Raw genomic sequence first — 13,861 nt, forward strand, 5'->3', positions numbered from 1 at the left:
TTTGCTAGTGTTCAAGGCAAGTAGATGCCCTCAGTGGATCTGAAAGAAATTACCCTTAAGAGAATAAAACTTCTCTTCCTCACCCATCTCCACCTCAGTCATCTTCAGATAGCCACCAAGGAAGATGAGGACCCTTGGAAAATAATTTATATGGCTATTACTAGAGCAGTAAGTCAAACTTTCTCTTCATATAGCTAAAAGAAGAGTCATGAATTAAGTGGATATAGGACAACTTTGGATCCAATCTCTACTTTGGTCAGTTCCAGAAAGGGCTCTATTTAGAAACAGAAGATTAAAACTGGAACCTTTATGCATTACTTGTGGGAATGTAAAATGGCTCTGCCATGTGGAAACCAGTTTGGCAGTTCTTCAAACAGATAGACTTACCATGTGACCCGGCAGCTCCAATCCTGGGTATACCCACAAAAGAATTGAAAACAGGGACTGAGATACTTGTATGGCAGTATTTACTGCATTATTACTCACAGTAAGCAAAAGGTGGAAACAAAGCAAGTATCCATCAGATGAACAGATAAGCTATATGTGGAATATCCATAGGGAGGAATATTATTCATCCATAAGGAGAGATGTAGTCCTGATACATGTTATGACACAGATGAATCTTGAAAACATGTTAAGTGAAATTAATCCAGATACAAAGGGACAAACATATAATTCAATTCTGTGAAATATCTAGAAGTAAATTCGTAGACACAGAAGATAGATGAGAGGTTACTGGAGGCTAGGGGGAGAGGGGTTGGAGAGTCATGTTTTTAATGGGTTCAGAGGTTTTGTTTGAAGTAATGAGTAGGGTTTGTGCATAGATAGTGTTGATGGTTGCATAAGTTTGTGCATGTAATTAATATGGTGGAATGATACACTTAAAATGGCAAATTTTATGTCATATATATATATATAACCAAAATTTATATGTATATTTTATATCTATACATAACCAAAAAATGGTAGCAGGAGAGAACTCATTTGTGATAAAAAATATTGGATTTTTCAAACCAAACATAAGTTGCATTGCAATAGGTAAATGTAAAACACGTCCAGCTACATTAAAATAAAGGACTTATTGTTAAAATAAAAACTTGGACACCTGGGTGGCTCAGCGGTTTAGCGCCTGCCTTTGGCCCAGGGCGTGATCCCCTAGTGCCAGGAACAAGTCCCACATTGGGCTCCCTGCATGGAGCCTCCTTCTCCCTCTGCCTGTGTCTCTGCCTCTCTCTCTCTCTCTCTCTCTCTCTCTCTCATGAATACATAAATAAAATCTTTAAAAGTAATAATAAATAAAATTTTAAAACTTAGGAGATTTAGAAGAGGACCTGATATTCTGCAGAAGAATGTGAAATCTTGGAGATAAACATTCTTCCCCCCTTCTTGTGGGTTTAGACTGTCTCATCTCTGAAAACGAAGTTTGTTTTTTGAAGAATGTGGGTGTACATCGTTACTCAACATCTGGACAACGAGAATGGGGCTACATGTGTATCTTTCCCTGTGCTGCTGACTGGACTCTCTTTAGGTTCCTGTCAAACATCGCCCCAGACTGAATAACACAGACTTGCAGAAATGTCTGGCTGGGAACTACAGTGGGGAAGGGTTTATGGGGAGGGGCCTAGTTTTTCTGAAAGGTGCTTAAAATTGGCCATAATTAAGTCCATGATTCCCTACTTCCAAGATGTCCAAGCACAGACAAGTTGCTATCTGCTTCAATGTCTTCATCTCTAAAATTGGTGTCATAAGAGTACCTAACTCATGAGATTTCAGTGAGGATTACATTGCTTAAAGTATGGAAAGCACTTAGAAGTACTTGGCACATAGAAAGTACTCCATGGGGGACACCTGGGTGGCTCAGGTATGTAAAATATACATATAAACATCTGCCTTTGATCCCAGGGTCCTGGAGTCGAGTCCCACATAGGGCTCCTTGCAAGGAGCCTGCTTCTCCCTCTGCCTGTGTCTCTGCCTCTCTCTGTGTGTCTCTCATGAGTCAATCAAGCAAACAAGCAATCATTAAAAAAAAAAAAAAAAAAGAATAAAGCAAGAAAGCAAGCACTTCATAGTAGTTATTGATATTAATTATCTGTATATTTGAGGTAAGGGACATCTGATGGTGGGGTGGGGGGTGGGAACCAGTTCTGGCCAGGATCTGCCATTGAGGGGAACTCTGTGAATGATGGACTTCCTTGGGTTATGAATGGCTCTGAATATACCGTTCTACACTATAATTTTTCTGAATTACCCACAGTACAGCATTAAACCTGAAATTCCTGCAGAGTCTGGTAGAAAGTAAGGATGTTTTAGGGAACAAAGTGTCAGGACAGTAAGAGGAAATGAGGCCTGCCCCCCATCAATCTCTGCACATCTGGCCCAGGAGAAGCAGCCCTCTCTTGTGGGGACTGTGTCAGAGCCCCAGAGGGAAGGAAGCAGGGGTCCCTGGTGGAACCTGCAACCAGCAGAGGAACCCAGGCACCCAGGGGCATCAAATGAGACTTGGAAGTCAAAGATTCACTAACGGACACTGTTGGAAGGAGAAGGAACAAAGTGGGGAATAGACCGGTGGGTAAAGAATTTTCTCCAAATTTTCTCCTGTGCTCCTACTTCCTGGCCATGTGAGATTACAAAGCACTTGAGAGCCAAACCCAGCCCAGGCCAAGTGTTCTGGTCTTCTCTGTGCAGTGAATAAAAAGTGATTATTGGCAACTCCTACTTTTACACAAAGTCACCAACCAGGGCATCTGTGAATTATGGGAGGAAGCCCCCCACCCCACCCCACCCCACCCCTGTGAATTCCATTAGGATCTTGCCCTTCTCTGCCTTCCTCACCACACCTACCCTAAGTTAGAGAAGTGGTTGGCCTGTCAAACCATCATGTAGAACATTTCAAAGATTACAACATAAAAACAAGGACCAGTGTGTCTGTTTCCAGCTACAGGTTTATTTCCATGACAAAATCAATTTGTAGAAGTCACAGGTCTGCCACAGATGCCAGTCACCACTCAGAGTCAACAAAAGCCCACAGGAAAGCGCAAACAGATGGACTCAGCTACCCCTGCCTCCCTGGGGGCTGAGGTAGGACAGCAGAGCAGATCCAGCAAGTGAGCTGACTCTCTGGGGAGGACAGGAAGCCCAGGGTGGGGGTGGGGGGACTGACACAGACACTACATGGGAGGCTTTCAGTGTGGTAGGAAAATACCTTGCCCTTAGAGAGAAGGCCCTCGCCCAAGAATACCACACCATTTGTTAGAAAGTTCACTGTGTGTCCCCAACAGCAAAGCACAGATATAGTTTTGCCAGCAGAAGCACAGAAACATCCTAAGAGCAAAAGGCAAAGCATTCTGGGGACTAAGGGTTGATTTTCAGCCCGAGACACAAAGCCAGCTCAGACTTCTGAATTTTTCCATCCTTGTTCACATCGCAGTGATGCAAAAGAATCTCCCGGAATTTATCAAGATCCGCTCCACTGATGCTGGGCTGAGGACAGCAAAGATACCACGTCAGCAGGCCAGCCAGTGGTGGCCCAGCCTTTCATGCCGCCCCCATCCCCTCCATGCCCACTACACTTAGGGGACACCCTGCCTTCTGAGAGGGGCTCCAAGGAGACAGGCACTGTGGGGTGATCCCATCTCCTCATCCCACCAGATAGTGCCAAGTTTCCTTCTCAACCTTGCCATTTGGGCAAGAGACCCTCTAGCCCCACATCCTTTCTCTGCAGCTCTTATGGAAAGCCTGCCTTTTTAGCAGCTGTGATAAACATATTTGGTCTTGGAGCAGGGGATTGTTGCCCCAGATTCTGCCTTTGAGACATGGATAAGGGAAGACCCATTTTACTCTCTCCCCAGGGGAAGTTTGCCTGCTTCTAATTTTTAAAATGTTTATAATGAATGAAAGTCTAAAGCATTATGTGGCTGAGCTGTGGACGTCAGATTTATTCCAAGGGATATTTATGGGCCAGGAAGGAACCGTGATACACATCAGATGGGAAAATAATTTCCATCTCAAAATGCCTGCAAAAGTGAGTATGGGTGAACTAAGTGATTCTCCCCAGGCTACTTCATTTAGTGCTCATGATAACCTTGGAGTAACCCTGGCATATAGATTAGGACACGGATGCTCAGACTGCACTGTCCTGCCAAGCTAGGAAATTACAACAGCATTTCTGATCCTGAATCTTCTGCCTCCAATTAAATGCTCAAACCCCCAGTTGACACTGTTCTACTGGAGAGGTGATGGCCAGACCTGCTATATGAAGGCTCTGGGTCCGGATGTAAAGCCCAGGTCCATGGAGAGAGGAAACCCAGCTCACTGGATTCCAAATCTCTTGATTACTGGGCTGGTCTCACCAAGGAGCACAGGGGGCTGCTGTGTGAAGGATTTGGTTTCAGAAGCCCTGGGAAGCTGTCCCCATCACTCAGCCCACCCCCAGGTTACTTTGCTGCCAAAGAAATCTCCAAAGACCTCTAGCGGGAAACGAAACTGTTCATCCTTCAGCTAGACAAGCTAATTTGCCGTATTAAGACAAGCTAATTTGCACTGTCCCAGCAGGGTAAGTGAGTGACATCAAGTCTATCCCTGATACCAGGTTTTAACTGAGGGAAGGAAGGAGGGCGGAGAGCAGCAGAACAGTAACCTCCAAAGTGGGCAATTTCCAGGGAACATCAGGCCAGGAATCTGGGGCCAACGTCACTGCCCGTGGAGGGTCCATCAGTGATTGGACTAAGAGGCTGAAATGTCATACAACGTCAATACGTACACTTTGTTGGGGCTCACCAAGATACTCTAGGTGTCAATGACAGGCAGGTATGGGTGTGGTCCAGGAAGTGGTTTAGAAGTCCTGAAAACAACAAGCTGAACTCCATGACTCCACAATGGGAGTCTTTTCCTTGTACAGTGGCAAAGTGGGGACCATTGGTATCAGCATCCTCAACCACTCCTGCCACATCCTTTCTCCAGTTAGCAGCACTCTGCTCCAGGATCCTCCTAGCAAATTCTCATGTTTAGAAAAGACTTGGGTGGTAGTCATTTACACATTAGCATGAATTAATTTGCCAATGTATTTATTTTCTTCAAGCTATTTTAGCTTTTTTTTTCTGATTTGTTTTCTGCAAAAATAATTATTTCCTTAATGTGAGTGGAAACATTTTGTGCGTATGTGTTGGGGGAAGGGTATGAATGTAGGTGTATATAAGGGAAGTTTCCTTAGACCTTTTGAGTTATGCTTTTAATGTTTGACAACTCCTAGTGGAGTCAGGACATGTAAACACCACCGTTCAATGATGTTTGGACCATCTAAGATCACTGGGGGCCTAATTTTTAATAGCAAGTCACCAGTATAAGTACATACAGGTTCCAAATCTAAGAGTTCTACACAAATTAATTCTAATCTTCAGATCAACTCAATGAGGTTGTATCTACTATCAACTTTTAATTTATGGATAAGAAAACTAAAACACAGAGAAGTTAATTAGCCTTCCCACTATGACACAGCTGGTACATTTCAGAACCAGATACAAACTTGGGCAAGCAGGCCCCAGAGCACATCTCTTTAACAGTACACTATATCATAGCCATTCATTAAAAAATGCATTTTTTATTTCTTATCCATCTCATGGGAAGTGGTGAAAGTGGATCTGGGGTAGTTGACTAAAAAGTGCTTATCTACCCATCCTTGAATCCTGGGACTAGGGGAACTTTTGGGTCTGGATCTGGATCTGTCTCCTTGTGCTTGCCTGTGATAAGTGCTCAATTACATCCATGGAATTAATGAGTGTCTCCAAAAGTGGTCTTCATGTTTTCATCATGCACCCTCCCTTTCCTGTACATTCTATCTCTCCTTAAACAGCAAAAGCAAATATCCAAACCCTCTCCCCAAATAAATCATTACCAGCATTCCCCAAATCTCCATGCTAGAGTCCGCATCAAGACCTCAAGGTCCTGCCTACTCCCCATTCTGACCCCTAGAGGAACTGTTATAGCTTTGATGGTGGCAAGTGGTCTTTACAATAAACCTCTTAATGATAACTCTTTCTATCAGAATATTTAATTAGCCAAAACTTCAATCTCTAGCCATGCAAAATCATAATGTGTTCTCTCTGTCTCCATTTTGCTATTTATTGGCCATACTGGTGTTCAAAACACCAAGTTGACATATAGAGGCCAAAGGTATTGCCTTAGATTTCAGCCAGGTCCTTGTCAGCAAGCCTGGGACATTTATTCTAATTATCATCCTGTCATTGCATGTTTTACAATGAAAAGGAGGGAGTATGTTGGTGGTCTTTTAGGATCATCCCCTCTTGCTAATCCTCTCCTTGTCTATAACAGAGAAAAGCAGAAGGGGTGTCTACCAGGAACAAGAATGAATATTGGGGACCCTGGAGGCAGAAACTCTCATCCTCCCCAAGCAGACAATCTGGTCATCTCGGGCATCCCATTTATTTGGTTTCCAACATTACCATTCACATGTCTACTCCTTGGTGTGATGGAGCTGGGCATCTTAATTGTCTTGTGCCTTAAGCTGTAGATTCTCATGCTGATTTTTTGTGCTGTGCCAAAGGACTTACAAGCTTTTTATAAATATTGTGCAGAAATTATTTTAACTGATCTCACCATCCTGACAGAGGCAACCTTGGGCACCATTTCTCAAAGATCAGGGAAAGGGGTGTTCTGGTCACCAGATAATCTTGTTAATACAGATTCAACATATGTATCATACATAGTTGTACAAGAATGAAAGACTATAAAATAAGTTTAATTTGAAGGTCATTATTTCAAACATCAGGGATCCTGACCAGATGCTACACTTAAAACTGAGCCAGCCCCCTGCTGACTTCATGGCATGCTCTGGTAATTGCTTTTAAAACATATTCCAGATATTGGTTTGTCTACTTGTCCCATGGTCCTTTCTAATAAAATTAAAATTAAACGGTCACAGGTGGTGACTCTAGTTTATGAACTGAGATATGTCAGATTTACTCAAAGATTTTCCCTTGACAACATTCTTCAAATGAAGTTTTTTAAGCAACCTCCAAGACTGGGAAAGATCCAATATAGGTTTGCACCTCAAGGATCTGGCTTCAAAAGAGAACATTAATAATTAAATACTTTTTATCTCAACAAATCAGCCCTGACCAACTGCTTTTGTACTACTGACCATGGTCTCACTTAGTCCTTGGAATCTGGCTCTCTTAAATTGGCTGGTACTTAAACTGAGAGGTACATTTTTGTGGCACAAGAAGACCCACCAAGCTAGAGGGCCAAGGACAAGAGTGATGGGGATCCTCTGGTTTCCCATGGAGGTGATACAAAACTATCAAAGAATGAGGTAAACACATGTTCTTGAATGGCCTAGTATTTTTCCCTTCTTTTTAATTTTCTCCAGGAGAATGTCTTCTTTACTCTGTTGCTGGTTTAGGTTTTCCTTCCATATCACCCAGTAACTTTTGGAAGCCACTGCCAAACTCGGTGACAATCAAGAGTCTGTAGAGATATGCAACCCCCTGGGCTGTGCACTTAGGCCATCAGTGGCCCAAGTTCCACTGCGCAGAGGAGGCTGCAATGCTCTGAGAAGCAGCCCCCCGCCATCCCATGCATTCTGTCAAAGGCAAATTAAAACTGCAGTTTAGGAAAGCCTACTGTCCCGCGACTTTAATGTCCCGTAGATAATTGCTCAGTTTCTATTATAGAAATCATTCTGGCATTAAATAAGTAGTAAGTACAGTGGGACTTTCCTTTTGCAAACAATGCAAAAGGCACGACCACACCCATCCCCATCATTTCTGTCTGTGCAGATACCTGTGGAGTCTCCAATAGGAACAGCTCATGAAGGCAAAAAAGGTAGAGGCAGGGGACCAGTTGGGATGGGAATAATAAAAGTTAGGAGGCAAAGAAGACACCAATGTCATCCTGAGTGGAAGTCAGAAAAAAATCTCATCCAAGCCTGCTCAATCACAGAACGTAGACTTCCTGGAGATGTATGCAAAAACTGGTAAATTGAAGGGAAATGCTCTGCCACAAAACTCCATAGTTTGGTTGTTGTTGTTAGAGAGAGAGAGAGAGAATGTATCACAGAGAGAGAGAGAGACCAGGGAGTGGGGAAAAGGGGCAGAGGGAGAGGGAGAGAGAGAATCCCAAGCAGGCTCCATGCTCAGTGCAGAGACCAACATGGGGCTTGATGTCATGACCCTGAGATCACTACCTGAGTTGAAATCAGGAGTCAGACACTTAACCAACTGAGCTACCCAGGCACCACCAAAAATCTATAGTTTTTGTTTGTTTTAAAGCTTTTTACTTATTCATGAGAGACACACAGAGACAGAGATAGAGACAGAGAAAGAGGCAGAGACCAGGCAGAGGGAGAAGTAGGCTCCATGCAGGGAGCCTGACATGGGACTTGATCCCAGGTCTCCAGGATCATTCCCTGGGCTAAAAGCAGCACTAAACCACTGAACCACCAGGGCTGCCCCAAAACTCCATAGTTTTAATGAGGTTTTCAAACAGGTCTCAGATTCCAAAGCCAGTTAACAATTGCTTCTCTATTTTGTTGCCTTCTGGGCCAATCAGGACAGAATCATTTTGTCCTGTACTGTAAAAATCTCAAAAAATCTCTAAGGATGTGAATGTACTAAATTTGGTGGCTATGCAGTCCCAAAGAAAAGGAAGAGTTGCAAAGTGGCTGCTTAATTAGATCAGTCAGCCCTTTAATACAGTTCACCAGGATTCAAAGGAGATTGCTTGTTTTAAACAGTCTACACTGGGGTCCCTGTGTGTCTCAGCAGTTGAGCATCTGCCTTTGGCTCAGGTCATGATCCTGGGGTCCTGGGATTAAGTCTTGCCTCAGGCTCCCCACAGGGAGCCTGCTTCTCCCTCTGCCTGTGTCTCTGCCTCTGTGTATCTCTTATGAATAAATAAATAAATAAATAAATAAATACATAAATACATAAATACATAAATACATAAATAAATAAAATCTTTAAAAAAATAAAGTCTATACCACCTAAAACAGCTTTATGATCTAGATTATAATCTAAATCCTATCACTTCAAATCACAACAATGTGTTGATAATTAGCCAAAATTTTAGGCTAGAAATTAAAGTAGCTCCTTAGGGGCTGCAGGGTGGGTATGTGTGGAAGAATCCCAAAACAGGAATCATTTCATGAAATTATTAAAAGTCTTAGGTATTCTAATAACCAAGTCCAGGGGAAAAGCCCTTTCTGTAATCAAAAAATAAAGCAGAACTACGTACAGCTGCACTGTGCTCCTATGGTGAAAGAGATGGTTTTTATATGATGGAAACAAGAAGCTTCTATGGAGGCTTCACTTAATTGAAACTACAAATGATCCAAAGAGAGAAAGGGAGACCTGTCAGGTCTCACAGAAGCTCAAAGGTTGTTAAATCGACTATGTCCCCAGATTTTGTCTCTATCATTAATTTTCAGCATTTACTGATTCTCAGAAATAAACAGTGGAATCAATCATGATGGCAACCCCAACCCACGATGAGAGGAATCTCAACAGCCTTGGGAAATCACCTGCACAAGCTCCATCATGTCTTTGACAAACCCATCCACTTCTGGGCCTTCCAGAGCTCCAGTTTTACTCTGCAAGATAAAAGTCAGGAAGCTGAAGAATAAAGTAAGCAAATTGTCCAAATCAGTATTCTTTTGTGATTGCAAACAGGTTCAGAAATGGCACATTCCAGTTAGGTTTCCTGTGCAGGATGTGAATGTATCACAGAAATTAAAATAATTAATTGTAAATAACAACCCCCATGTAAAGAAAGGGGAAGCAGTAGTTTTGAATTCTGTGACTCTTGCAAGGAGCATTAATGATACATACCGACTTCATTTGCTTCCCTAATATCAGGCTTCAGTTCAGACAAGCGTTACTTGCACATCATATCAGTCCTTTGAAGGATAGGCTGATATTTCTTTTATTTCACTTTATGATTTAGCAAGGACTTGATGATTATTAAAATACACATTTTAAAGTGAGAATGCCTAGATTGAATGAGTATTTTAGAATTACTGTTGGGCTGTACATTAAACCCTTATTTTTTTCTATTAATTTTATAAGAACGTCTATAAATTGCAATATATATTAAAATATTTCAGTTTTTTCTCTAAAGTACCAGTTATAACAACTCATCCATTCATCTTTCCTAGTTTTCTTCACCCTGAACCTTTAACATATCACTTTTAACAAATCTATTCCCTTAGTGTATTTACCAAACACCAATATAGCACTCACTCCCTGCCAGGCACCCTTCTAAGAGCTTTACAAATATGAAATCACTGAATTCTTGCACCAATCTCATGGGGTAGGTATTGTTAGTGTTATCCTCATCATCCTAACTTTACAGATAAGGGAAATAAAGTACAGGGAGGTTAAGGAAGCTGCCCAAGGTCACACGATCACACCCAGGTGATCAGTCCCAGAGGCTGTACACTTAAATACTTTGCCACCCTGCCTCTTCCAGGTAATGCTTCTTTCTACTCAGATTGCGGCACACACAGATGTCCAGTCTGGTTAGTTTCATGATGGCATCTCTTTTGACTTTTCCTAACTTTCTCATTTTTCTTCCTTCTTGCATTACCCTACCTTGTCCTCAAGAAATGCAATCTCCTTGCCATACCTTGTGCTTTAGAATTTTTTTTTCTCCTCTCTAATGAAGGACCACATAATCCTACAAAAGAAGTGGCTTTTATGTCAGCCAGGGCTCACTTAGCCTATATTTCTTTGGGCTGGATATGGTTTTTATTTTGATTGTTTGCTTTTGTTTTTGAGCATACTATTCTAGAGATCAAGAAGGAGAAATTGTCTCCCAGTTTGGAGGCAAAGAGAGAAAAAAAAATGTGATTTTATTCTCTTCTCAACAATCAATACCCTTTTGTCCATTTTAATGTAGTCTTCAGAGCTTTACATAGAGGCACCTGGGTGGCTTAGTTGGTTAAGCACCTGCCTTCAACTCAGGTCACAATCCCAGGGTGCTGGGATCGAGTCCTGAATCAGGCTCCCTGCTCAGTGCGGAGTTTGCTTCTCCCTTTACCCCTCCCCTTTGCTTGTGTTCTCTCTCTCTCTCTCTCTCTCTCTCTCTCAAATAAATAAATAAAATCTTTCCAAAAAAATTTTTTTTATATTTACATAGAGAAGTTGTGTGATGTAGCAATGCATATGTGGTCTGTGAGTTGGATGACCCCCACAAAGGGGCTAAACAAGCTTGCTACCTAAAAGTGGTCAGCACCACACAAAAAGATATACTTACAACATCATAGTGGGCAAAGATTTTCTCGAAGTCCCTCTTTCTTTCTTCGGTAGAACAAGCCTGTATGTGGAGAAAACAGTCCACCAAGGGGAAGACTCAGTTGTACAATTAATTCTTCCAGGGTCATAGACAACCTTTATAAACTTGGAGCCAATGACCTTTAATCCTATGATCCCAACAGAGTCTTGAAGGTCTCTAGATAATGCGAGACAAACAGATGCCTTCCTTTTTTCCCTCCCTCTCAAATTTATGGAGAGGCAAGCATGACACAAGCCCACCTAGAGAAATGTCACTACTTACATCCATCTTAAATTGGAGAAGGAAATTCTCCTGAAGAGCCAAAATCCTAAATGGAAAAGAAAAAGAAAAAAAAAAAAGAAAGTAATTTACATGATGACCTGTCAGCTCTCAGAGGCAAGTAAATTCATAACTCTGGTATGAGGAAAGGACAGGCAATTTCCAGATTATTCTGGAAAATAGGGTAGGTTCTTGAAAAATAGGAATTTGTACATTATAATTAAAAAATTAATTTGTAGAGACTTTCATAGGGATTAGTAGTCACCAAAGAGAGACTTTTAAAAAATCATCTTGGTGAAAAATGGCAACTGAAAACTCTCTCCTCCACAACAGCAGTGAGACAACTGGCAAAAAAAAAAGTAGTCAAAATAACTTTTTCAAATTTCTAGAAATTAAAGTCTTATTACAGAAATCTGGGGAGTGTTTATTTTGGAAAAATCACTAAATTTTGGTAAGAACAGTGGATTTTGTGGCATTTTAACTTGCTTCATCTTTCTCCTCTCCTCAGCTCAATGGTATCCTTGAAAATGAAGAGCCCATAGTCCCAGGGAAAATGAGCATTCTATCCACTGCTATGTGAGCAGAACAGAGTTGGAGCCCTTTCAAAACTTGATTCCCAGAGAATTGTCATTATTTAACTTCTCTGACATTCTCTGAAAGACCCCACTTGCAAGGTGCAATAAATGACCTTATTTTGAACTCATCTAGGAGGGAAAGCCTTCTGCCTGGGAACATTTGTCAAAAACAATTAAAAACAATTAAGATCACAGCTGACCAAAGTGGTGGAATAAGTTTAGGTAAACCGGAGCGCATGGGTGACCTCAGCTCAGGTCATGATCTCAGGGTCTTGGGATCAAGCTCTGCATGGAGCCCCGTGCCAGGCTCCATGCTCAGTGGGGAGTCTGCTTGTCGCTCTCTATTTGGCTGGCACCTCCACTCATGCTCTCTGTCTCTCTCTCTCTCAAACAAACAAACAAACAATTAAATAAAATCTTTAAAAAAAAAAAAAAGAAAGAGTTTGGGTAAACAACAGGCTAACTAAAAAGCTTATAAGGAAAATTTAGGGGAATGAGATGTCCACAGGGGTTTTTATAAGCTCTGACATATTCCTGGGAATCTAGAAAGCTGTAGACATGCATAGGACTACATCCATTCCCAGGGCTGTATGTAGGCACAGAAAAGACGTCAGGAGGCTCTAAGAGCTCACCAGTGGCTTATCATTAGGCTCTGTGCAAGCAGGAAGTTAAGGCAAAGGCAGAGTTGTAAACTTCCTGGCTGCAGGTAGAAAATGTACCCCAACTAGTACACAGGGCCCCTCAACAAACATTAGGGGGCTTACAAGAAATCTCTGTTGGATCATTAACTAATCATTAGGCTAATGAAGCAGACTTCAGTGTTCACATATGACAAAGATACAGATTTTACAGGATTAGTTTGAAAAAGTCACTAAGCAAAAAGACAACATTTATCAACCCGTAAGAAATACTAAAGGGAATTCTTCAGGCTGAAATGAAAAGAACACTAGGCAGTTGCTTGAATCCACATGAAGAAATAAAGAACCTCAGCCCAACATGAAAGGCCATGTATTGTACGATTCCATTTATATGAAATACCCAGAATAAGCAAATCCACAGGAAGAGAAAGTAGATTAGTGGTTATCAGGGGTTGATAAACAAGGGTAGGGGATATTTTTCTGGCATAATGAAAATGTTCTGGAATTGGGTAGTTATGGGTAGTGATGGTTGAATAGCCTTATGAATATACTAAAGTATACCGAATTGTTCAGTTTAAGATTGTTATAACACATAAATGATACTCAATAAAAAAAATAGTCCAGGTTTTATTTTGGAAAGCAAATGTATTTCTGTACTTTCTGCTTAATTACAATTCTACTTCAATAGAATACAGTCAGTTTCAAAAGACTAAGGTGTTGGGTTTATATTTCATTCATAATCCTGCATCCACAATACAGAGAAAGGCAGAAAAAAATATCATGGCACAATTTGAAAAATTTTGTTCTTCTGGATGCCCAGGGTAAAAAGAATTGCTCTGAGCCAAGTAGAGGGTAGAATATCCTGGTCCTGTCCTTACCAATTGGTTGGCACCAAGCAGCCTAAATTATGTTGCCAGCTAGAGGACAAATATTTGAGAGGCGCTCGTCTGTGGAGTAATAGGGCTGCATTCCAGAGCTGGGAGTAGAGAGAGGAGTCCCTTGCATAAATGTTTTAAGACCTTTAGGTCATTCAGTTATTTCCTTATTGCTGCTGTGACAAATTAGCACAAATATAGTGGCTTC

The 13,861-nt window shown here is 41.5% G+C and overlaps 1 protein-coding gene across 1 annotated transcript in view; it reads right to left on the bottom strand.

The window, feature by feature from the left end:
- Positions 1-2,924: 2,924 nt before the first annotated feature.
- Positions 2,925-13,861, bottom strand: part of SCGN (secretagogin, EF-hand calcium binding protein) — a 35,755-nt gene continuing 24,818 nt past the window's right edge. Inside the window, exons 8-11 of the mRNA XM_025999269.2 lie at positions 11,569-11,614; positions 11,269-11,328; positions 9,536-9,604; positions 2,925-3,480 (exon numbers count right to left, since the gene is read on the bottom strand). Coding sequence (XP_025855054.1) covers positions 3,352-3,480; positions 9,536-9,604; positions 11,269-11,328; positions 11,569-11,614 — 304 coding nt within the window. The 3' untranslated portion in view covers positions 2,925-3,351. The remainder of the gene's footprint in view (positions 3,481-9,535; positions 9,605-11,268; positions 11,329-11,568; positions 11,615-13,861) is intronic.

The sequence above is a fragment of the Vulpes vulpes genome, chromosome 12 (genome assembly GCF_048418805.1).
Source record: "Vulpes vulpes isolate BD-2025 chromosome 12, VulVul3, whole genome shotgun sequence".
In the NCBI taxonomy this organism is placed as follows: domain Eukaryota; kingdom Metazoa; phylum Chordata; class Mammalia; order Carnivora; family Canidae; genus Vulpes; species Vulpes vulpes.